Consider the following 24,302-nt stretch of genomic DNA (forward strand, 5'->3'; position numbering starts at 1 on the left):
TGACAGAGGGGCGGTGACTGTGAACTGAAGGTTACCTTAGCTTTGTGGTCAGTGTTCAGTTTCTCCACTTTACTCTCAGTCTCCTTCTTCAACTCCAGACAGTTGTTTTCTCTGTGGGGCGACAGAAAGGTATTTCTTAGCTAGGTGGAGACAGGAACAAACCTTCATTTTATACACCCAATGGCTGTATCCAGATGCCAGGTATACGATAATACATGTTTATGTTGAATGTTTATTTCAACATGTCCTAATTGATTGATTGACTAATTGCTTGAATGATTGATCTACATGTCCTGATATTTACCCTCGTTTCTTGATGGCCTTCTCCAGCAGTTTGTCCTGTGTCAGCTTCTCCTTGTCGTGCTGAGAAATCATCTTGTCCACCTGGGTGCAGTGGCACTTCTGCATGATGGTGCGGTCCTGAAACAGAACACAACATATTACTGAGGATATCAAGTCACAACTGATTTACAGTGAGATACTATTTCAGAGATAGAGACAGCTAAAGATAGCTTGATCCAACCTTTCCTAAACAAGTCATTTACCATTACAGCCAGACCATATAGCTGAGAACTTACACTAAGAAAACATTAGTGGAAATGGTTAAACCCCTGGCTAATGGGTACATCTGTTCAAAAACATCAGTCTGACTCTCATAACTGTTATGCAACAGGAAAAGAGAGCAGGAGGTTACTATGGTCAACCCTACAAGAGATCCTCTCTTTAGTATACAAACAGGTTGCTACGTAAGAAGGGATTTCATAAGGACATGGTGTTAGTGACTGAAGTCTAGCTACTGTGTGTGTGTGTGTCTGTGTGCTTGCGTGTATGCATGTGTGTGAGGTCATCTTAGCAAGTCTAATTTCTGTCTGTCCACTCTCTGGTGAGATCAAAGACAAACACCTTAGGTTACAGGATGCACTCAAGAGTGGGTGTGTGTGTTTGTGTGTGTGGGCGGGGGTCAGACAACACTGAATGATGAAAGGAGAGACCTCTATCCCTCTTTTTTCCTCTCCATCTCTTTATCGCGATCAGTGTGTGGACATCAGGATGAATGATCTGTACTGTGTTAGCTCTGGGACCTGTACGAGCAGTCTAAAACATCAACCCACCTTTGCGTGCTTCTTCTTTAAAAAGTTCAGCTCTTTCTGCTGCTTTTTAATCAGTTTAAGGTACGTCTGGCGAGAGGAAAGACAGATTACTGAAAACAGATTTAATTCACTAATCAAAGGACAGCAAGCTCAAAGACACTAGACAAAGCCTGTTTGAGGAATGTCAGTGCTGCACCAACCCTCTGTTTGTGCTACAGGAAACATCTGACTGATGTTAAATATTATTGATACTGATAAATAGACAAATTATATAAAAACATGATCATTTTTTATGATGTTGGTGAATACATTTACCAGATAATAAAGTTATAATAGGGAAGGGACCTAGGGAACTGTTAAGGTTCTGGTTAGGAGTAAACTAGATGGTAGGGGTCAGATATCAGGGGTCAGCAGTATCAGCAGGATATAGGTGGTAGGGGTCAGATATCAGGGGTCAGCAGTATCAGCAGGATATAGGTGGTAGGGGTCAGATATTAGGTGTCAGCAGTATCAGCAGGATATAGGTGGTAGGGGTCAGATATCAGGGGGTCAGTGGTACCAGCAGGATATAGGTGGTAGGGGTCAGATATCAGGGGTCAGTAGTATCAGCAGGATATAGGTGGTAGGGGTCAGATATTAGGGGTCAGTGGTACCAGCAGGATATAGGTGGTAGGGGTCAGATATTAGGGGTCAGTGGTACCAGCAGGATATAGGTGGTAGGGGTCAGATATTAGGTGTCAGCAGTATCAGCAGGATATAGGTGGTAGGGGTCAGATATCAGGGGGTCAGTGGTACCAGCAGGATATAGGTGGTAGGGGTCAGATATCAGGGGTCAGTAGTATCAGCAGGATATAGGTGGTAGGGGTCAGATATTAGGGGTCAGTGGTACCAGCAGGATATAGGTGGTAGGGGTCAGATATTAGGGGTCAGTGGTACCAGCAGGATATAGGTGGTAGGGGTCAGATATTAGGTGTCAGCAGTATCAGCAGGATATAGGTGGTAGGGGTCAGATATCAGGGGTCAGTAGTATCAGCAGGATATAGGTGGTAGGGGTCAGATATTAGGTGCCAGTAGTATCAGCAGGATATAGGTGGTAGGGGTCAGATATCAGGGGTCAGTAGTATCAGCAGGATATAGATGGTAGGGGTCAGATATTAGGGGTCAGTGGTACCAGCAGAATATAGGTGGTAGGGGTCAGATATTAGGGGTCAGTGGTACCAGCAGGATATAGGTGGTAGGGGTCAGATATTAGGTGTCAGCAGTATCAGCAGGATATAGGTGGTAGGGGTCAGATATCAGGGGTCAGTAGTATCAGCAGGATATAGATGGTAGGGGTCAGATATTAGGGGTCAGTGGTACCAGCAGGATATAGGTGGTAGGGGTCAGATATCAGGGGTCAGTAGTATCAGCAGGATATAGGTGGTAGGGGTCAGATATTAGGGGTCAGTGGTACCAGCAGGATATAGATGGTAGGGGTCAGATATTAGGGGTTAGTGGTATCAGCAGGATATAGGTGGTAGGGGTCAGATATTAGGTGTCCGCAGTATCAGCAGGATATAGGTGGTAGGTGTCAGATATTAGGGTGTCAGTAGTATCAGCAGGATATAGGTGGTAGGGGTCAGATATTAGGGGTTAGTGGTATCAGCAGGATATAGGTGGTAGGGGTCAGATATTAGGGGTCAGTGGTATCAGCAGGATATAGGTGGTAGGGGTCAGATATTAGGGGTCAGTGGTACCAGCAGGATATAGGTGGTAGGGGTCAGATATCAGGGGTCAGTAGTATCAGCAGGATATAGGTGGTAGGGGTCAGATATTAGGTCCCAGCAGTATCAGCAGGATATAGGTGGTAGGGGTCAGATATCAGGGGGCAGTAGTATCAGCAGGATATAGATGGTAGGGGTCAGATATTAGGGGTCAGTGGTACCAGCAGGATATAGGTGGTAGGGGTCAGATATTAGGGGTCAGTGGTATCAGCAGGATATAGGTGGTAGCGGTCAGATATTAGGTGTCAGCAGTATCAGCAGGATATAGGTGGTAGGGGTCAGATATCAGGGGTCAGTAGTATCAGCAGGATATAGATGGTAGGGGTCAGATATTAGGGGTCAGTGGTACCAGCAGGATATAGGTGGTAGGGGTCAGATATTAGGGGTTAGTGGTATCAGCAGGATATAGGTGGTAGGGGTCAGATATTAGGGGTCAGTGGTACCAGCAGGATATAGGTGGTAGGGGTCAGATATTAGGTGTCAGCAGTATCAGCAGGATATAGGTGGTAGGGGTCAGATATCAGGGGTCAGTAGTATCAGCAGGATATAGATGGTAGGGGTCAGATATTAGGGGTCAGTGGTACCAGCAGGATATAGGTGGTAGGGGTCAGATATCAGGGGTCAGTAGTATCAGCAGGATATAGGTGGTAGGGGTCAGATATTAGGGGTCAGTGGTACCAGCAGGATATAGATGGTAGGGGTCAGATATTAGGGGTTAGTGGTATCAGCAGGATATAGGTGGTAGGGGTCAGATATTAGGTGTCCGCAGTATCAGCAGGATATAGGTGGTAGGTGTCAGATATTAGGGTGTCAGTAGTATCAGCAGGATATAGGTGGTAGGGGTCAGATATTAGGGGTTAGTGGTATCAGCAGGATATAGGTGGTAGGGGTCAGATATTAGGGGTCAGTGGTATCAGCAGGATATAGGTGGTAGGGGTCAGATATTAGGGGTTAGTGGTATCAGCAGGATATAGGTGGTAGGGGTCAGATATCAGGGGTCAGTAGTATCAGCAGGATATAGGTGGTAGGGGTCAGATATTAGGTCCCAGCAGTATCAGCAGGATATAGGTGGTAGGGGTCAGATATCAGGGGTCAGTAGTATCAGCAGGATATAGATGGTAGGGGTCAGATATTAGGGGTCAGTGGTACCAGCAGGATATAGGTGGTAGGGGTCAGATATTAGGGGTTAGTGGTATCAGCAGGATATAGGTGGTAGGGGTCAGATATTAGGGGTCAGTGGTACCAGCAGGATATAGGTGGTAGGTGTCAGCAGTATCAGCAGGATATAGGTGGTAGGGGTCAGATATTAGGTGTCAGCAGTATCAGCAGGATATAGGTGGTAGGGGTCAGATATTAGGGGTCAGTGGTACCAGCAGGATATAGGTGGTAGGGGTCAGATATCAGGGGTCAGTAGTATCAGCAGGATATAGATGGTAGGGGTCAGATATTAGGGGTCAGTGGTAACAGCAGGATATAGGTGGTAGTGGTCAGATATTAGGGGTCAGTGGTATCAGCAGGATATAGGTGGTAGGGGTCAGATATTAGGTGTCAGCAGTATCAGCAGGATATAGGTGGTAGGGGTCAGATATTAGGGGTCAGTGGTACCAGCAGGATATAGGTGGTAGGGGTCAGATATTAGGGGTTAGTGGTATCAGCAGGATATAGGTGGTAGGGGTCAGATATTAGGGGTTAGTGGTATCAGCAGGATATAGGTGGTAGCGGTCAGATATTAGGGGTCAGTGGTATCAGCAGGATATAGGTGGTAGGGGTCAGATATTAGGGGTCAGTAGTATCAGCAGGATATAGGTGGTAGGGGTCAGATATTATGGGTCAGTAGTACCAGCAGGATATAGGTGGTAGGGTTCAGATATTAGGGGTTAGTGGTATCAGAAGGATATAGGTGGTAGGGGTCAGATATTAGGGGTCAGTGGTACCAGCAGGATATAGGTGGTAGGGGTCAGATATTATGGGTCAGTAGTACCAGCAGGATATAGGTGGTAGGGGTCAGATATTAGGGGTTAGTGGTATCAGCAGGATATAGGTGGTAGGGGTCAGATATTACGGGTTAGTGGTATCAGCAGGATATAGGTGGTAGGGGTCAGATATTAGGGGTCAGTGGTACCAGCAGGATATAGGTGGTAGGCGTCAGATATTAGGGGTCAGTGGTACCAGCAGGATATAGGTGGTAGCGGTCAGATATTATGGGTCAGTAGTACCAGCAGGATATAGGTGGTAGCGGTCAGATATTATGGGTCAGTAGTACCAGCAGGATATAGGTGGTAGGGGTCAGATATTAGGGGTCAGTAGTACCAGCAGGATATAGGTGGTAGGGGTCAGATATTAGGGGTCAGTGGTACCAGCAGGATATAGGTGGTAGCGGTCAGATATTATGGGTCAGTAGTACCAGCAGGATATAGGTGGTAGGGGTCAGATATTAGGGGTCAGTGGTATCAGCAGGATTTAGGTGGTAGGGGTCAGATATTAGGGGTCAATAGTATCAGCAGGATATAGGTGGTAGGGGTGAGATATTAGGGGTCAATAGTATCAGCAGGATATAGGTGGTAGGGGTCAGATATTAGGGACCAGTAGTAACAATCAGGGTAAAGGTAACCTATGCCTCACCTTCATCTGTTTCAAGTCATCAATATTCACATGAGGCACCAGTGCATTTATATCTACAAAGACAGAAATGGAAAAACAGCTCAATTGTGTCAATGTGAGTGAGATGTGTGATGTACTGTAGAGGTCTAGACCAGCTCCGAGCTGGTCTGTGTGTGTGTTAGTGTGTGTGTGTGTGTGTGTGTGTGTGTGTGTGTGTGTGTGTGTGTGTGTGTGTGTGTGTGTGTGTGTGTGTGTCGTACCCTTCTTGGTCTCAGTGTTGTTCTGGGCAGAAGTAGAAGACTGAGCCGGGTCTGAGCTGGTCTGTGGCGTCAAGTTGGTCTTCACGTTGGCGTTTATCTTCCCTTTCTTGTCGTTCTTCGAACTCTCATTTGGTACATCTGCTATATCGCTCTGGAGAGAGGGAGAGGAGGAGAGAAGAGAGAAAGAGAGAGACAGAGAAAGAGAGAGAGGAAGACAGGAGGGCGTTTCAGGTCTATGGACAGAAATCTTTCTCACGCACTTTTCAATCATTACTGTATTTCCATATAGATGGAGGGATAGTTATATTTAGTATTTTCTCCTACCCATCCCAAAGCACATTCTATTACCCAGGGACAAAATAATGTGCTATCTAGAACCTAAAACAGTTCTTAAGCTGTCACCATAGAGAACTCTTTGAAGAACCCAAAATGGTGGACAGCCGAAGAACCCTTTTGGAACCTTTTTTCTAAGAGTGTAGACAGCTACTAAGACTACTAAACCAGTAGCCAAAGCAACTCATCTTCAACCTTATCCTATACTGTGATGAGAACAACACAACCACACACACACACTACATACCCTCACACCCATAAAACACACACCCACAAAACACACACACACACACGAAATACGCTGGCAAATACTTTTTCACAGCACTGTATTACCTCAATTACCTCATACCCCTGCACATTGACTTAGTACCGGTACTCTTTGTATATAGCCTCATTATTGTTATTTTATTGTGTTACTATTTCCTTTTATTATTTAACTATATTAGAAAAATAAAGGTTTAACTCTGCATTGTTGGGAATGGGCTCGTAAGTAAGCATTTCACAGTAAAGTCTACACCTGCTGTATTCGGCAAATGGGACAAATAAAATTTTATTTGATTGATTTGATATACACTCAGTTGCCAGTTTATTAGGTACACCCATCTAGTACAGGGTCGGACCCCCCAGCAGTGGTGTAAAGTTCTTAAGAAAAAATAGTTTAAAGTACTACTTAAGTTGTTTTTTGGGGTATCTGTACTTTACTATTTACATTTTTACAACTTTTACTTTACTACATTCCTAAAGAAAATAATGTACTTTTTACTCCATACATTTTTTCTCTGACACCCAAAAGTACTCGTTACATTTTGAATACTTAGTAGGACAGAAAATGGTTAAATTCACACACTTATCAAGAGAACATCCCTGGTCATCCCTACTGCCTCTGATCTGGCAGACTCACTAAACACAAATGCTTTGTTTGTAAATTATGTCTGAGTGTTAGAGTGTGCCCTTGGCTATCCGTAAATGTAAAAAACAAGAAAAATGTGGAGTCTGGTTTGCTTGAAAAAGTATTTATTTTTTAAATTTTGTACTTTTAGTTTTGATACTTAAGTATATTTAAAACCAAATACTTTTAGACTTTTACTCAATTAGTATTTTACTGGGTGACTTCCATTTTTACTTGAGTAATTTTTTAGTAAGGTATCTTTACTTTTACTCAAGTATGACAATTGGGTACTTTTTTCACCACTTCCCCCCAGTAGCCATGAAGGTATGCACCTGGTCAGCAACAATGTTCAGATAAGCTGTGGTGTTCAATCGTTGCTTGGTATCAAGGGACCTAACGTGTGCCAGGAAAGCATTCTCCCCACCATTACACCACCGCCACTAGACTGTACCGTTGACACCTTGCAGGATGGGGCCATGGACTCCTGCTGCTAACACCAAATCCTGACTCTGCCATCAGCATGACACAACAGAAACTGGGATTCGTCGGACCAGGCAATGTTTTCCCACTCCTAAATTGTCCAGTGTCGGTGATTGCGTGCCCACTGGAGACGTTTCTTCTTGTTTTTAGCTGATAGGAGTGGAACCTGGTGTGGTCGTCTGCTGCAATAGCCCATCCGTGACAAGGACCGACGAGTTGTGCGTTCCGAGAAGCTGTTCTGTACACCACTGTTGTACAGCGCCGTTATTTGCCTGTTTGTTAGCTTGCACGATTCTTGCCATTTTCTTTCGACCTCTCTCATCAACAAGCTATTTTTGCCCACAGGACCGCCGCTGACTGGATGTTGAAAAGCTCAGCAGGCCGGCCGCTTCTGAGATACTGGAGCCGGCGCACCTGGCACCAATGATCATACCACGCTCAAAGTCGCTTAGGTCACCGTTTTGCCCATTCTAATGTTCAATTGAACAGTAACTGAATGCCTCGATGCCTGTCTGCCTGCTTCATATAGCAAGCCACGGCCACGTGACTCACTGTCTGTAGGAGCAAATCATTTTCCTACCTAATAAACTGAGTACTGTATACACTATCGGTCAAAAGTTTTAGAATACCTACTCATTAAAGGGGTTTTCTTTATTTAGACTATTTTCTACATTGTAGAATAATAGTGAAGACATCAAAACTATGAAATAACACATATGGAATCATGTAGTAACCAAAAAAAGTGTTAAACAAATCAAAATATATTTCATATTTGAGATTCTTCAAAGTAGCCACCCTTTGTATTGATGACAGCTTTGCACACTCTTGGCATTCTCTCAACCAGCTTCATGAGGTAATCACCTGGAATGCATTTCAGTTAACAGGTGTGCCTTCTTAAAAGTTAATTTGTGAAATTTCTTTCCTTCTTAATGTGTTTGAGCCAATCAGTTGTGTTGTGACAAGGTAGGGGGAGTATACAGACGATAGCCCTATTTGGTAAAAGACCAAGTCCATATTATGGCAAGAACAACTCAAATAAGCAAAGAGAAACGACAGTGCATCATTATTTTAAGACATGAAGGTCAGTCAATACGGAACATTTCAAGAACTTTGAACGTTTCTTCAAGTGCAGTCGCAAAAAGCACTATGATGAAACTGGCTCTCATGAGGACCGCCACAGGAATGGAAGACCAAGAAGGAGAGTGATGGAGTGCTGCATCAGATGACCTGGCCTCCACAATCCCCTGACCTCAACCAAATTGAGATGGTTTGGGATGAGTTGGGCCGCAGAGTGAAGGAAAAGCAGCCAACAAGTGCTGAGCATATGTGGGAACTCCTTCAAGACTGTTGGAAAACCATTTCAGGTGAAGTTGGTTGAGAGAATGCCAAGAGTGTGGAAAGTTGTCATGAAAGGCAAAGGGTGGCTACTTTGAAGAATCTCAAATACAAAATATAAAACTTTGGACCTGTAGTGTACGTGCTGTAGCCAACTCCAACGCACAATAGACCAGTTGGCTACAACACATACAATATGTTACATGTACCGTTTCAATCCCCAGAGCTCTCATCTGGTCCGCTCTTTTCTCTGCTATGGACAGGAACTTTTTGGGGTCTGACAGGGCGTCCACGATGGCTAGAGAGAAGACAGGAGATTAATCAATACACTGAACTGAACTGGAATGGAGTGTTGGAACTTCAATGTAATGTATTGTCATATTTGATGTACTTGAGGTACCATCGTTTTTTAAAGTCTAAACACAGTCATTATACAGAAAGACAAGCAAAGATGACAACGTTCTACTGCAGTAGCAACATTCTATTGAATGAAATTAAGCAGGTACATATGTAGGATGTTAATTTGAGCCAGTTTCTCACAGTAGGAAAATAATCCTGCAGCAACAGGAAATATGAATATTATCTAGATTATAATTCATGGACATTTTTATATGAGTTGATAATTATTTTCTATGGGAAAATCAAGTCTGACATTTCAAAGTGGAAATTACAAACTTCAAAATACTTTAATCCTCAAATACACTACAAGTTCTACATTTCCTGCATTGCAATTCTCCTGCAACAGGGTGATCAAATTAAAATCCTACATCTGTATATATTTGAGTAGATAATATGAAAGCCTCCTGCAAAAAACAGAGAATGATGCTCCCATTATTTGGATTTTAAACATTCACACAGCCTTTCAACAGTGCTTATGGGTTATCATCATAATGATTGCCTTGGCTTGGCTTAAGGACTATTCAAATATGTTGTGTATCTCCATGCCTGTGTCTCTCTATAAGTGGCTATTACACTAGCTCTGCTACCATCCTCATTTGCTCTGTGTCATTACTTCTGATGTAGAATACACTGTAGGGCAGCACACCCTGAACGGAGGGACGGAAGGAAGGAGGGACAGTTTGTTAACTGTCTCTCCTCATCCTCTTCGGAACCTGGCCATGACCCACTCCCCCGAGGGTGTCCCAGGGAGTGGGATATAAACACATTTCCAATTCATACATGCGTATTAATACACACGTGTTCATGTGTGAAATAGGACAAATATAAGCACCCACAAAAAGTAATAAATATAACAATGAATCTCCCTCTTTCTTCTTCTCTCCTCTACCTCTCCTCTCTTCAAATTCTCCTCTATTCACCTCCTTCTCTTCTCTCCTCTTCTGTCCTACCTCTCATCTCCTTCCCTCTCCCCAGAGCCTTCTGCATCCACTTCAGTATCTACTATGAATAAATTGAATGGAGATATAAATTGGACCGTGTGTGTGTGGTAGGAAAGAGAAAGACAAAAGACCAGCTGAGAAAGGGACAACGCAAGCACATGTTCCCAGCTCTTCTCACACACACACACACACACACACACACACACACACACACACACACACACACACACACACACACACACACACACACACACACACACACACACACACACACACACACACACACACACACACACACACACACACACACACACAGTATAGACTAATAAGGTCTCTATTAAGGTTGCAAAGGGCCAGAATATTTCAGAAATCTTTCCATGGGAAGTTAAGCCCCGGAATTTTAGGAATTTTGCTTAAATTCATCAAAAAAGTTAGCTTATAACAGTGAACCTTTTTTGTGGGATACACAAAAGGCAATTCTAGGTCTTGTGGCATATTTTGGTTAAACTATCCCCAATTCAATGGAATTGCAACCCTCTGCATGCACAGTGCATTCTTCCATCACACGTACAGCTGATTCTCAAGATCTTGCACACTAATGAGATGATATTGAGCCCACACTACTACATTGTCTGAGCCAAGGACTACATGCTTTCTGGTAAGTTTTGATTACAATACTGGGTGAGGTGAATATATTTTAAATGACGTACATTATTTTTTGTTAACTAGTAAATAGTAGCCTACAGCAAAGTGTGTTTAAATAATTTCTAACTTGTTATCACAATTTTTGCTAGTTAGTTTTTGCTACCATGTGGGTTTTCGCTTGCTTGAGCCTGCTAACTGAGGAGTGTTAATTCACCTGTTTCCATACATGTTTAATTTTAAAACATTTATTTTACAAAGCAATTGTTTAATCTAACTGCTTAACTATTTATCTGTACATAGATTTTTATTTTTTTAAACACATTTTTTCTAATCTTTAGAGGAAAATGCCACGGGCACAATCTGATGTGTGGAGACATTTCACTGCAGCTAATGTAGAAGGAAAAGCTGTGTACATTTGCAAATACTGTGCCAAATCACATGTGAAGAATGGCAAGGTTCTTAGCAGTCTGGCGAAGTACACTTCCAAGCAAGGGCTTTGGGCTAGAGATGCAATATTGCAGTCGTGCCAACATATCTCATCAGCCACCTGGTGGAAGGAACTTTGTGGATCTGATGCTCTTTCCCCTGTTGCCTCCATCATCCTCCAAATCCCACCAACATCAGCCGCCTCAGAGCGCAACTGGTTTGGGAACACACACACCAAAGCACGCAACAGGTTGACCAATACAAGGGTTGAAAATTTGGTGGCCATCCGGGCAAATTTGAGGCTTTTGTGCCTGACAACGAGCCATCCTCAACAAGGTTGGAACGTGACAGTGAAGATGATGCCTCAGTCTGATGTTCAAGAGGAGGACATTGAGGAGGTCCAGGGAGAAGACATGGAAGCCTGAGAGGAAGACAACCAAAGCTTTAGTTTCTCGACTATCATTTTACAGATGAAAACGTTTTTGGGAGATGCGATGGATCATTCAATATTTCCTTTCCTTTGCTGTTCAGTGAAATGATCCCATGTGAAGAGTCAATTCATAAGAGTCAATTCAAAGTTCAATTCATAACTAAATTGTTTTAAAAATGTATATTGGAAGGATTTAATAATTTGCAATTATGTCTACTTATGATAAGATAAAAGGTTTATGTTTCTGTCTCCGTATGATATGGTAAATATATCTAATGCAAAAAACATCTACATTTAAATTAATATTAATTTGCATATATTTCCGTTAATTCCCATATATTCCCGTTAATTCCCACAGAAAGTTTCCATCTCTGAATATTCCCCAAAATGTTGCAACCCTAGTCTCCATACTCAAGTGTTTATGAGTGAATAATATAGAGTTGAATAGAGTTCAGTAGCACACATCTGTAGACCAATAGGGTTCTCTCTCACAAACACACACACACACACACACACACACACACACACACACACACACACACACACACACACACACACACACACACACACACACACACACACACACACACACACACACACACACACACACACACACACACACACACACACACACACACACACACACAAACAGACACGGCCTCTGGTGCCCTTAACCTACAATTCTGTAGAGAAAGTACATCTGTGTATTTGCAAGGGAGCGAGTGTGTGTGTGTGTGTCAGTGTGTCTCCTCACCTCCGAAGCCTTCGGGTACGTAGGTCTTAAGGACTATGTTACAGAAAACGGTGGGTAAAGACAGAGGCTTGTTCCCTTCGTTGCGTAAAGAGATGTGTCTGTATCCTGCCTGTAGACCCTCCAATGGTAGAATCCTCTGACCTATCAGCTTATTATTGTCATCATACACAGCTAGACGCAGCACAGCCAGGTCTGGCAGAATCACCTGTGAGAGAGAGAGAGAGACAGAGAGTGAGGAAGACAGAGAGAGAGGGGTGAGAGAGAAAGACAGAGAGAGAAATAGGAAAGAAAGTTAAGATTCATACCTTTTTCACTAGAATGAGTCAGTTTGTAAGGTAGAACATGTTATCACAGAGCAGTGATGATAGTAGCATATACCCAGCAGTGATGACAGTAGAATATACCCAGCAGTGATGACTGTAGCACATACACAGCAGTGATGACAGTAGCATATACCCAGCAGTGATGACAGTAGCATATACCCAGCAGTGATGGCAGTAGCATATACCCAGCAGTGATGACAGTAGCACATACCCAGCAGTGATGACAGTAGCATATACCCAGCAGTGATGATAGTAGCATATACCCAGCACTGATGACAGTAGCATATACCCGGCAGTGATGATAGTAGCATATACCCAGCACTGATGACAGTAGCATATACCCAGCAGTGATGATAATAGACTGTAGCTAGGCTCTCCACTGTATCTGTTTCGAACAATAGCCCATAGACCAGGCCATTACAGAACCATTAACTCATCAGCAAGCACACATTCACACATCCAGGGAGAGGAGCTTTGTGTGCAATACGTATGTTTGTGTGTCCAGGGAATGGAGCTGTGTGTGCAATACGTATGTTTGTGTGTCCAGGGAATGGAGCTGTATGTGTGTGTGTGTGTGTGTGTGTGTGTGTGTGTGTGTGTGTGTGTGTGTGTGTGTGTGTGTGTGTGTGTGTGTGTGTGTGTGTGTGTGTGTGTGTGTGTGTGTGTGTGTGTGTGTGTGTGTGTGTGTGTGTGTGTGTGTGTGTGTGTGTGTGTGTGTGTGTGTGTGTGTGTGTGTGTGTGTGTGTGTGTGTGTCCAGACAGCTGTGTATGCATGCATGTCTAAATGTGTGAATGTCTGTGTATAAGTGCGTGCAACTCTGCAAGTCTTTTGCCAGCACGGTGTGGCAGTCTGTGTGTGTGTGTCCAGCAGCACGGTGTGAGATGGCCCTCCTGATGGCAGTGTGTGTGTGTGTGTGTGTCCAGCAGCACTGCGGCAGCAGGATATGACTGATGATGTGTGTTGGAGCTGGAGTCACACACACATCATCACCCCCCCCCCCCACACACACACACACCCAATCTCTGCCCCACATCCCTCCCTCTCTTTCCATTCTCTCTCCCCCATCTCCTCTTTTTCTATTTGTTCTCAAGGTCCTTCCCCCTGTCCACCTCTGTTCCTCTCATCCCATTCTGTCTCTAATCTTCTGTTCCTCTCATCCCCATTCTGTGTCTAATCTTCTCTTCCTCTCATCCCCATTCTGTCTCTAATCTTCTCTTCCTCTCATCCCCATTCTGTCTCTAATCTTCTGTTCCTTTCATCCCCATTCGGTCTCTAATCTTCTGTTCCTCTCATTCCCATTCTGTCTCTAATCTTCTGTTCCTCTCATCCCCATTCTGTCTCTAATCTTCTCTTCCTCTCATTCCCATTCTGTCTCTAATCTTCTCTTATCTCCATTCTGTCTCTAATCTTCTCTTCCTCTCATTCCCATTCTGTCTCTAATCTTCTCTTCCTCTCATGCCCATTCTGTCTCTAATCTTCTGTTCCTCTCATCCCCATTCTGTCTCTAATCTTCTCTTCCTCTCATCCCCATTCTGTCTCTAATCTTCTCTTCCTCTCATTCCCATTCTGTCTCTAATCTTCTCTTCCTCTCAATCCCATTCTGTCTCTAATCTTCTGTTCCTCTCATCCCCATTCTGTCTCTAATCTTCTCTTCCTCTCATTCCCATTCTGTCTCTAATATTCTGTTCCTCTCATTCCCATTCTGTCTCTAATCTTCTCATCTCCATTCTGTCTCTAATCTTCTCTTCCTCTCATTCCCATTCTGTCTCTAATCTTCTCTTCCTCTCAATCCCATTCTGTCTCTAATCTTCTGTTCCTCTCATCCCCATTCTGTCTCTAATCTTCTCTTCCTCTCATTCCCATTCTGTCTCTAATCTTCTCTTCCTCTCATCCCCATTCTGTCTCTAATCTTCTCTTCCTCTCATCCCCATTCTGTCTCTAATCTTCTCTTCCTCTCATCCCCATTCTGTCTCTAATCTTCTCTTCCTCTCATTCCCATTCTGTCTCTAATCTTCTGTTCCTCTCATCCCCATTCTGTCTCTAATCTTCTGTTCCTCTCATCCCCATTCTGTCTCTAATCTTCTGTTCCTCTCATCCCCATTCTGTCTCTAATCTTCTCTTCCTCTATTTGCTCTCTTTGTCTTGCCTTCTCTCTCTCATGCTATACATCTGTTATCCCTCTCCGCTCTCTGCTCTTCCCTCCATGCCTTCTCCCCCTCTCCTCTCCGCTCTTCCCTCCATGCTTTCTCCCCCTCTCCTCTCCGCTCTTCCCTCCATGCCTTCTCCCCCTCTCTTCTCCGCTCTTCCTTCCATGCTTTCTCCCCCTCTCCTCTCCGCCCTTCCCTCCATGCCTTCTCCCCCTCTCCTCTCTGCTCTTCCCTCCATGCTTTCTCCCCCTCTCCTCTCCGCTCTTCCCTTCATGGCTTCTCCCCCTCTCCTCTCCTCTCTTTCTCTGCAGACACACTGAGTAGTTCTAAGTACCACAGGGACATAAATTCCACCCCAATCCCCTCCAACCCCCCCCCCCCCCCCTTTGCTACTCCCTAAGCTGTTAAACTCCAATACCTACCAGTAAACAACCAATGCAGCATTGAATGAAGTGTTCTTTTCTATTCCATTTCCTATACCTTTCTAGTATTCTCCTCTTCTACATTTCCTATACCTTTCTAGTATTCTCCTCTTCTACATTTCCTATACCTTTCTAGTATTCTACTCTTCTACATTTCCTATACCTTTCTAGTATTCTCCTCTTCTACATTTCCTATACCTTTCTAGTATTCTCCTCTTCTACATTTCCTATACCTTTCTAGTATTCTCCTCTTCTACATTTTCTTCTCCTGTCTTCTTCTCTACATTCAGCCATTTCTCCAGTCTCTCCTGTCTAATACCTCTCCTGCTCTTCCATTCCTCTCTCCTCCTCCCTTCTCCTCCTATTCCCTTCATATCATATCCTATCCCATCCCTCTCTCCTCCTCCCTCCCATCTATATCTATCTCCTCTCCTCCTACCATCCCTCCCTCTCTCCTCTCCTCTGTACCTTCCTGAAGACGAAAGGTTCTTCGTTGTAGGCGGGGTTCAGGCCGTTGTTCATCACCATGCGGGTGCGGAACTCTTTGCGGATGGTATCCGTGGGCAACCCGTACATGTCCACCTCTACGTAGGTCCCAATCTTCTTATCAGACAGGAACTGACCAGAAAACACCTGAGAACATACACATCCAGTCAAACAACAATTAAATACAAAATAATACAACTTTTTTTGAAAATGGCCAAATGATCGGACATCATTTAAAAAAATATGCTCACATTACTGATATTGGATTTTTAGCTAGCGGTGGCTAAAGCTAGCTGAAGTTTGTACTGGCTGTTTAAAGAAAACTGGACCACAGATGTACAGTTTGTCCTGGCTGTTTAAAGAAAACTGGACCACAGATGTACAGTTTGTCCTGGCCTATAGACTACTTTCAGGGTGAGGAACCATCTAACATTAAGTTGTAAAATAGTGAACTTCACACAAGTGAGCTTAAGGTTTCCCCGCTTCCCAGCACAGGTACAGTTGAAGTCGGAAGTTTACATACACCTTAGCAAAATACATTTAAAATCAGTTTTTCACAATTCCTGACATTTAATCAGAGTAAAAAATCTGTGTCCTAGGTCAGTTAGGATCACCACTTTATTTTAAGAATGTGAAATGTCAGAATAATAGTATAGAGAAGGACTTATTTCAGATTTTATTTCTTTCATCACATTCCCAGTGGTTCAGAAGTTTACATACACTCAGTTAGTATTTGGTAGCATTGCCTTTAAATTGTTTAACTTGGGTCAAATGTTTCGGGTAGCCTTCCACAAGATTCCCACAATAAGTTGGGTGAATTTTGGCCCATTCCTCCTGACAGAGCTGGTGTAACTGAGTCAGGTTTGTTGGCCTCCTTGCTCGCCTACAGTTTTTCAGTTCTGCCCACAAATGTTCTATAGGATTGAGGTCAGGGCTTTGTGATGACCACTCCAATACCTTGACTTTGTTGTCCTTCAGCCATTTTGCCACAAATTTGGAAGTATGCTTGGGGTCATTGTCCATTTGGAAGACCCATTGCGACCAAGCTTCAACTTCCTGACTGATGTCTTGAGATGTTGCTTCAATATATCCACATACTTTTCCTGACTCATGATGCCATCTATTTTGTGAAGTGCACCAGTCCCTCCTGCAGCAAAGCACCCCCACAACATGATGCTGCCACCCCCGTGCTTCACGGTTGGGATGGTGTTCTTCGGCTTGCAAGCCTCCCCCTTTTTCCTCCAAACATAACGATGTTCATTATGGCCAAACAGTTCAATTTTTGTTTCATCTGACCAGAGGACATTTCTCCAAAAAGTACGATCTTTGTCCCCATGTGCAGTAGCAAACCCTAGTCTGGCTTTTTTATGGCGGTTTTGGAGCAGTGGCTTCTTCCTTGCTGAGGGGACTTTCAGGTTATGTCGATATAGGACTCGTTTTACTGTGGATATAGATACTTTTGTACCTGTTTCCTCCAACATCGTCACAAGGTCCTTTGCTGTTGTTCTGGGATTGATTTGCACTTTTTGCACCAAAGTACGTTCATCTCTAGGAGACAGAACGTGTCTCCTTCCTGAGCAATATGACGGCTGTGTGGTCCCATGGTGTTTATACTTGCGTACTATTGTTTGTGCAGATGAACGTGGTACCTTCAGGCATTTGGAAATTGCTCCCAAGGATGAACCAGACTTGCGGAGGTCTACAATTATATTTCTGAGTTCTTGGCTGATTTCTTTTGATTTTCCCATGATGTCAAGCAAAGAGCCACTGAGTTTGAAGGTTGGCCTTGAAATACATCCACAGGTACACCTCCAATTGACTCAAATGATGTCAATTAGTCTATCAGAAGCTTCTAAAGCCATGACATAATTTTCTGGAATTTCCCAAGCTGTTTAAAGGCACAGTCAATTTAGTGTATGTAATCTTCTGACCCACTGGAATTGTGATACATTGAATTATAAGTGAAATAACCTGTTTGTAAACAATTGTTAGAAAAATGACTTGTGTGTCATGCACAAAGTAGATGTCCTAACCAACTTGCCAAAACTATAGTTTGTTAACAAGACATTTGTGGAGTGGTTGAAAAACTAGTTTTAATGACTCCAACCTGAGTGTATGTAAACTTCCGACTTCAACTGTATTGCTTTTCTCTCTTGGTTTCTTATTAATACGGTGATCATGTGCAGATACACTACAATACACCCCATCTACCTCCATCTCCCTCTCTGTGCTGTGAATTTTGAACTCCTGACCTCGTACCTGTACACTGCAGGTAGCAGCAATAACCCCGTCCACAGGTGTCTCTGAGAAGGGGTCAAACATCCTGTCTGAGCGACGCATGAAGTCTGGCTTCAACAGATACCTGGGAAGAGAAAGGAGGGACCGTGGCCCAGAAGGGTCAAAAAAAATTCTAACTCTATGTTTAAAGGGGCAATCTGAAGTTGCTACATCCATTTTTGGACTTATACATTAATGATATATACCCACTGATTTTTGAAGGATATAACGTATAAATGCCTCATGAGCTTAGTTCAACTGTCAAACCCCATCAGAACCCAAAATATAAGCTTGTTTTACTCCAATGTTTGTAAACAAAGTAAATTTAAACAAACACTGTATAGCCTCAAAACATGGTTAGAACTATCATTTTCATATCATGGATGGTCAGTCCTTGCATCCATAGCTCTGTCTGTGAATTTGAGAGTGGTTATATTTCTCCAGCCCCATCCCTCAGCTTTTTACCGAAACAGGGGCGGGGATTTGTTTTGTTATTGTTTCTACTGCTGTTTGCCGCTCTAAACACGTTCCGTAATGTGCTAGTATAGTGTTTATAAATGTGTTATACAGTGTTTTCAGCTCTTTTAACAATTACATCTAAATCGTGTTGTAGAGATGGTGCATAGCTATTTTCCATATCAAGATAAATGGATTGGTGGTTGTATCAATCAGTACAAAAAGGATAATTGGTGCTAGATAATTTATATTCCTGCTCACACTGTTACAGTAAGTTAGCCTGAATCCTAATGATGATGACAATGATTGTGATTCTACCCTGTGTGTGTGCCAGCTGAGTTAGCACGGGAGACGCATTATGAGAGACCTGTGTGTATGCCAGCTGAATTAGGACAGGAAACGCATTAGGAGAGACCTGTGTGTGTGTGTGTGTGTGTGTGTGTGTGTGTGTGTGTGTGTGTGTGTGTGTGTGTGTGTGTGTGTGTGTGTGTGTGTGTGTGTGTGTGTGTGTGTGTGACATTAGTTAAGGGTGAAAGTCACATTAGTAGAGCATTAGCAGATACCCATGTGTGTGTGTGTTTGTGTGTGTGTGTGTGTGTGTGTGTGTGTGTGTGTGTGTGTGTGTGTGTGTGTGTGTGTGTGTGTGTGTGTGTGTGTGTGTGTGTGTGCACCAGCTGAGGTAGGACAGGAGACACATTAGGAGAGACCTGTGTGTGTGTGTGTGACATTAGTTAAGGGTGAAAGTCACATTAGAAGAGCATCAGGAGAGACCTGTGTGTGTGTGTGTGTGTGTGTGACATTAGTTAAGGGTGAAAGTCACATTAGAAGAGCATCAGGAGAGACCTGTGTGTGTGTGTGTGTGTGTGTGTGTGTGTGTGTGTGTGTGTGTGTGTGTGTGTGTGTGTGTGTGTGTGTGTGTGTGTGTGTGTGTGTGTGTGTGTGTGACATTAGTTAAGGGTGAAAGTCACATTAGAAGAGCATCAGGAGAGACCTGTGTGTGTGTGTGTGTGTGTGTGTGTGTGTGTGTGTGTGTGTGTGTGTGTGTGTGTGTGTGTGTGTGTGTGTGTGTGTGTGTGTGTGTGTGTGTGTGTGTGTGTGTGTGTGTGACATTAGTTAAGGGTGAAAGTCACATTAGGAGAGCATTAGGAGATAGGGGTGTTACTGTCATTACTGATCTCCTCCCATATGAACTATCTGACTTTAGTAGTGAAAGCCCCAGGACAGAGGAAGAGGGGGGAGAAAGGAGAGAGGGGAGACAGAGAGAGAAAGGAGAGAGAGTGCATGATAGCGAGAGAGAGAGAGGGGGAGAGAGAGAGGATAAAAGGAGGGGAGCCCCATCAATGAGATAGTGGCAGAGTGAGCCCGCCGGCAACCACTTATGAGATGTGAAACGCTTTAATTGTTGAGCTTTCGGAAAGGAAGGGGCAGATAAAGGGATTGAAGGAGGGTGGGGGATGGAGGAGCAGCAGCACTAACCCACAGGATCCGTTGTACTCATACTTTCCCTGGTTCAACTGCATGGCCAGATCTGAGACAAGAGAGAGTCCGTATAGGTGTTATTACAATGGAAATCATAGACACACAGTCACAAGCAGACCCACACACACTCTTCTTGAAGCGTACACACACAGTATGCCAACAGACATAGACATACACACACAGATTATTTTTCTGGTTGATTAAATTCATTTGTGACATGTTGATTTCTTCAACAATTCAAGAGTCATATTCTGCAGTGTTGCTGTGCTCAAACCAGAGGGAGAGAGAAGAGAAAAGGGGGGAATCTTCCACCTTACTGACATCTCTTCCTCCTCTCCTCCCTCTCTCTCTCTACCCCGACCCTCATCCCCTCCAGCCCTACACGCCCACTCACAGGGAGCCATATGTTCCAACCCCATCACCCTCAGACATGGGGCAGCATCTGCTGACTACAGGGATCACAGTGTGTGTGTGTGTGTGTGACAGATGAAGAGAGAGAGCGAGAGAGAGAGCCACTGTTACAACATAACATGACATTTGAAATGCCTTTATCCTTCTGGAAATTTTGTGAGTGTAATGTTTACTGTTTATTTATTGTTTATTTCACTTTTGTTTATTATCTATTTCACTTGCTTTGGTAATGTAAACATATGTTTCCCATGCCAATAAAGCTCCTTAAATTGAAATTGACAGGAAGAGTGAGAGAGAGAGAAAGGAAGAGAGACATATAGAGAGATCAAATCAAATCAAATCAAGTTTATTTTATATAGCCCTTCGTACATCAGCTAATATCTCGAAGTGCTGTACAGAAACCCAGCCTAAAACCCCAAACAGCAAGCAATGCAGGTGTAGAAGCACGGTGGCTAGGAAAAACCCCCTAGATAGATAGACAGGAAGAGAGATAGAGAGGCAGAGAGAGAGTGTCTGTAAGAGCATGTGTGCTGTAGGGGGTAACATGACTCTTCATCAACAGGAAGCAAATAATAAGTACAATCTGTATGTGTGTCGCATGTAAATCTATCCATGTGTGTGTTTGCATGTGAATCTATCCATGTGTGTGTTTGTATGTGAATCTATCCATGTGTGTGTTTGTATGTGAATCTATCCATATGTGTGTTTGTATGTGAATCTATCCATATGTGTGTTTGCATGTGAATCTATCCATGTGTGTGTTTGTATGTGAATCTATCCATGTGTGTGTTTGTATGTGAATCTATCCATATGTGTGTTTGTATGTGAATCCATCCATGTGTGTGTTTGTATGTGAATCTATCCATATGTGTGTTTGTATGTGAATCTATCCATATGTGTGTTTGTATGTGAATCTATCCATATGTGTGTTTGTATGTGAATCTATCCATATGTGTGTTTGTATGTGAATCTATCCATATGTGTGTTTGTATGTGAATCTATCCATATGTGTGTTTGTATGTGAATCTATCCATATGTGTGTTTGTATGTGAATCTATCCATATGTGTGTTTGTACGTGAATCTATCCATGTGTGTGTTTGTACGTGAATCTATCCATGTGTGTGTTTGTATGTGAATCTATCCATGTGTGTGTTTGTATGTGAATCTATCCATATGTGTGTTTGTATGTGAATCTATCCATATGTGTGTTTGTATGTGAATCTATCCATATGTGTGTTTGTATGTGAATCTATCCATATGTGTGTTTGTATGTGAATCTATCCATATGTGTGTTTGTATGTGAATCTATCCATGTGTGTGTTTGTATGTGAATCTATCCATATGTGTGTTTGTATGTGAATCTATCCATATGTGTGTTTGTATGTGAATCTATCCATATGTGTGTTTGTATGTGAATCTATCCATGTGTGTGTTTGTATGTGAATCTATCCATGTGTGTTTGTATGTGAATCTATCCATATGTGTGTTTGTATGTGAATCTATCCATATGTGTGTTTGTATGTGAATCTATCCATATGTGTGTTTGTATGTGAATCTATCCATGTGTGTGTTTGTATGTGAATCTATCCATATGTGTGTTTGTATGTGAATCTATCCATATGTGTGTTTGTATGTGAATCTATCCATGTGTGTGTTTGTATGTGAATCTATCCATGTGTGTTTGTATGTGAATCTATCCATATGTGTGTTTGTATGTGAATCTATCCATATGTGTGTTTGTATGTGAATCTATCCATATGTGTGTTTGTATGTGAATCTATCCATATGTGTGTTTGTATGTGAATCTATCCATATGTGTGTTTGTATGTGAATCTATCCATATGTGTGTTTGTATGTGAATCTATCCATGTGTGTGTTTGTATGTGAATCTATCCATGTGTGTGTTTGTATGTGAATCTATCCATGTGTGTGTTTGTATGTGAATCTATCCATATGTGTGTTTGTATGTGAATCTATCCATATGTGTGTTTGTATGTGAATCTATCCATATGTGTGTTTGTACGTGAATCTATCCATGTGTGTGTTTGTACGTGAATCTATCCATGTGTGTGTTTGTATGTGAATCTATCCATATGTGTGTTTGTATGTGAATCTATCCATATGTGTGTTTGTATGTGAATCTATCCATATGTGTGTTTGTATGTGAATCTATCCATGTGTGTGTTTGTATGTGAATCTATCCATATGTGTGTTTGTATGTGAATCTATCCATATGTGTGTTTGTATGTGAATCTATCCATATGTGTGTTTGTATGTGAATCTATCCATATGTGTGTTTGTATGTGAATCTATCCATATGTGTGTTTGTATGTGAATCTATCCATATGTGTGTTTGTATGTGAATCTATCCATATGTGTGTTTGTATGTGAATCTATCCATGTGTGTGTTTGTATGTGAATCTATCCATGTGTGTGTTTGTATGTGAATCTATCCATATGTGTGTTTGTACGTGAATCTATCCATATGTGTGTTTGTATGTGAATCTATCCATGTGTGTTTGTATGTGAATCTATCCATGTGTGTTTGTATGTGAATCTATCCATGTGTGTGTTTGTATGTGAATCTATCCATGTGTGTGTTTGTATGTGAATCTATCCATATGTGTGTTTGTACGTGAATCTATCCATGTGTGTGTTTGTATGTGAATCTATCCATATGTGTGTTTGTATGTGAATCTATCCATGTGTGTGTTTGTATGTGAATCTATCCATGTGTGTGTTTGTATGTGAATCTATCCATGTGTGTGTTTGTATGTGAATCTATCCATGTGTTTGTTTGTATGTGAATCTATCCATATGTGTGTTTGTATGTGAATCTATCCATGTGTGTGTTTGCATGTGAATCTATCCATATGTGTGTTTGTATGTGAATCTATCCATATGTGTGTTTGTATGTGAATCTATCCATATGTGTGTTTGTATGTGAATCTATCCATATGTGTGTTTGTATGTGAATCTATCCATATGTGTGTTTGTATGTGAATCTATCCATATGTGTGTTTGTATGTGAATCTATCCATATGTGTGTTTGTATGTGAATCTATCCATGTGTGTGTTTGTATGTGAATCTATCCATATGTGTGTTTGTATGTGAATCTATCCATATGTGTGTTTGTATGTGAATCTATCCATGTGTGTGTTTGTATGTGAATCTATCCATATGTGTGTTTGTATGTGAATCTATCCATGTGTGTGTTTGTATGTGAATCTATCCATATGTGTGTTTGTATGTGAATCTATCCATTTGTGTGTTTGTATGTGAATCTATCCATATGTGTGTTTGTATGTGAATCTATCCATATGTGTGTTTGTATGTGAATCTATCCATATGTGTGTTTGTGAATCTATCCATTTGTGTGTTTGTATGTGAATCTATCCATGTGTGTGTTTGTATGTGAATCTATCCATGTGTGTGTTTGTATGTGAATCTATCCATATGTGTGTTTGCATGTGAATCTATCCATGTGTGTGTTTGCATGTGAATCTATCCATGTGTGTGTATGTGAATCTATCCATGTGTGTGTTTGTATGTGAATCTATCCATGTGTGTGTTTGTATGTGAATCTATCCATATGTGTGTTTGTATGTGAATCTATCCATGTGTGTGTTTGCATGTGAATCTATCCATGTGTGTGTTTGTATGTGAATCTATCCATGTGTGTGTTTGTATGTGAATCTATCCATATGTGTGTTTGTATGTGAATCTATCCATATGTGTGTTTGCATGTGAATCTATCCATGTGTGTGTTTGTATGTGAATCTATCCATATGTGTGTTTGCATGTGAATCTATCCATGTGTGTGTATGTGAATCTATCCATGTGTGTGTTTGTATGTGAATCTATCCATGTGTGTGTTTGTATGTGAATCTATCCATGTGTGTGTTTGTATGTGAATCTATCCATGTGTGTGTTTGTATGTGAATCTATCCA

The 24,302-nt window shown here is 42.3% G+C and overlaps 1 protein-coding gene across 4 annotated transcripts in view; it reads right to left on the reverse strand.

Annotated features, from left to right (window-relative positions):
* Positions 1 to 24,302, reverse strand: part of LOC139582698 (1-phosphatidylinositol 4,5-bisphosphate phosphodiesterase beta-4-like) — a 132,186-nt gene that overhangs the window by 7,251 nt on the left and 100,633 nt on the right. For all 4 annotated transcript variants that reach the window (XM_071412934.1, XM_071412936.1, XM_071412933.1 and 1 more), the window contains 10 exons: positions 19,936 to 19,987; positions 17,986 to 18,088; positions 15,709 to 15,873; positions 12,348 to 12,552; positions 8,962 to 9,050; positions 5,716 to 5,866; positions 5,477 to 5,529; positions 1,113 to 1,178; positions 305 to 420; positions 36 to 111 (listed from right to left, as the gene is read on the reverse strand). In XM_071412934.1, coding sequence (XP_071269035.1) covers positions 36 to 111; positions 305 to 420; positions 1,113 to 1,178; positions 5,477 to 5,529; positions 5,716 to 5,866; positions 8,962 to 9,050; positions 12,348 to 12,552; positions 15,709 to 15,873; positions 17,986 to 18,088; positions 19,936 to 19,987 — 1,076 coding nt within the window. The remainder of the gene's footprint in view (positions 1 to 35; positions 112 to 304; positions 421 to 1,112; positions 1,179 to 5,476; positions 5,530 to 5,715; positions 5,867 to 8,961; positions 9,051 to 12,347; positions 12,553 to 15,708; positions 15,874 to 17,985; positions 18,089 to 19,935; positions 19,988 to 24,302) is intronic.

Source organism: Salvelinus alpinus, chromosome 8, assembly GCF_045679555.1.
Source record: "Salvelinus alpinus chromosome 8, SLU_Salpinus.1, whole genome shotgun sequence".
NCBI lineage: Eukaryota > Metazoa > Chordata > Actinopteri > Salmoniformes > Salmonidae > Salvelinus > Salvelinus alpinus.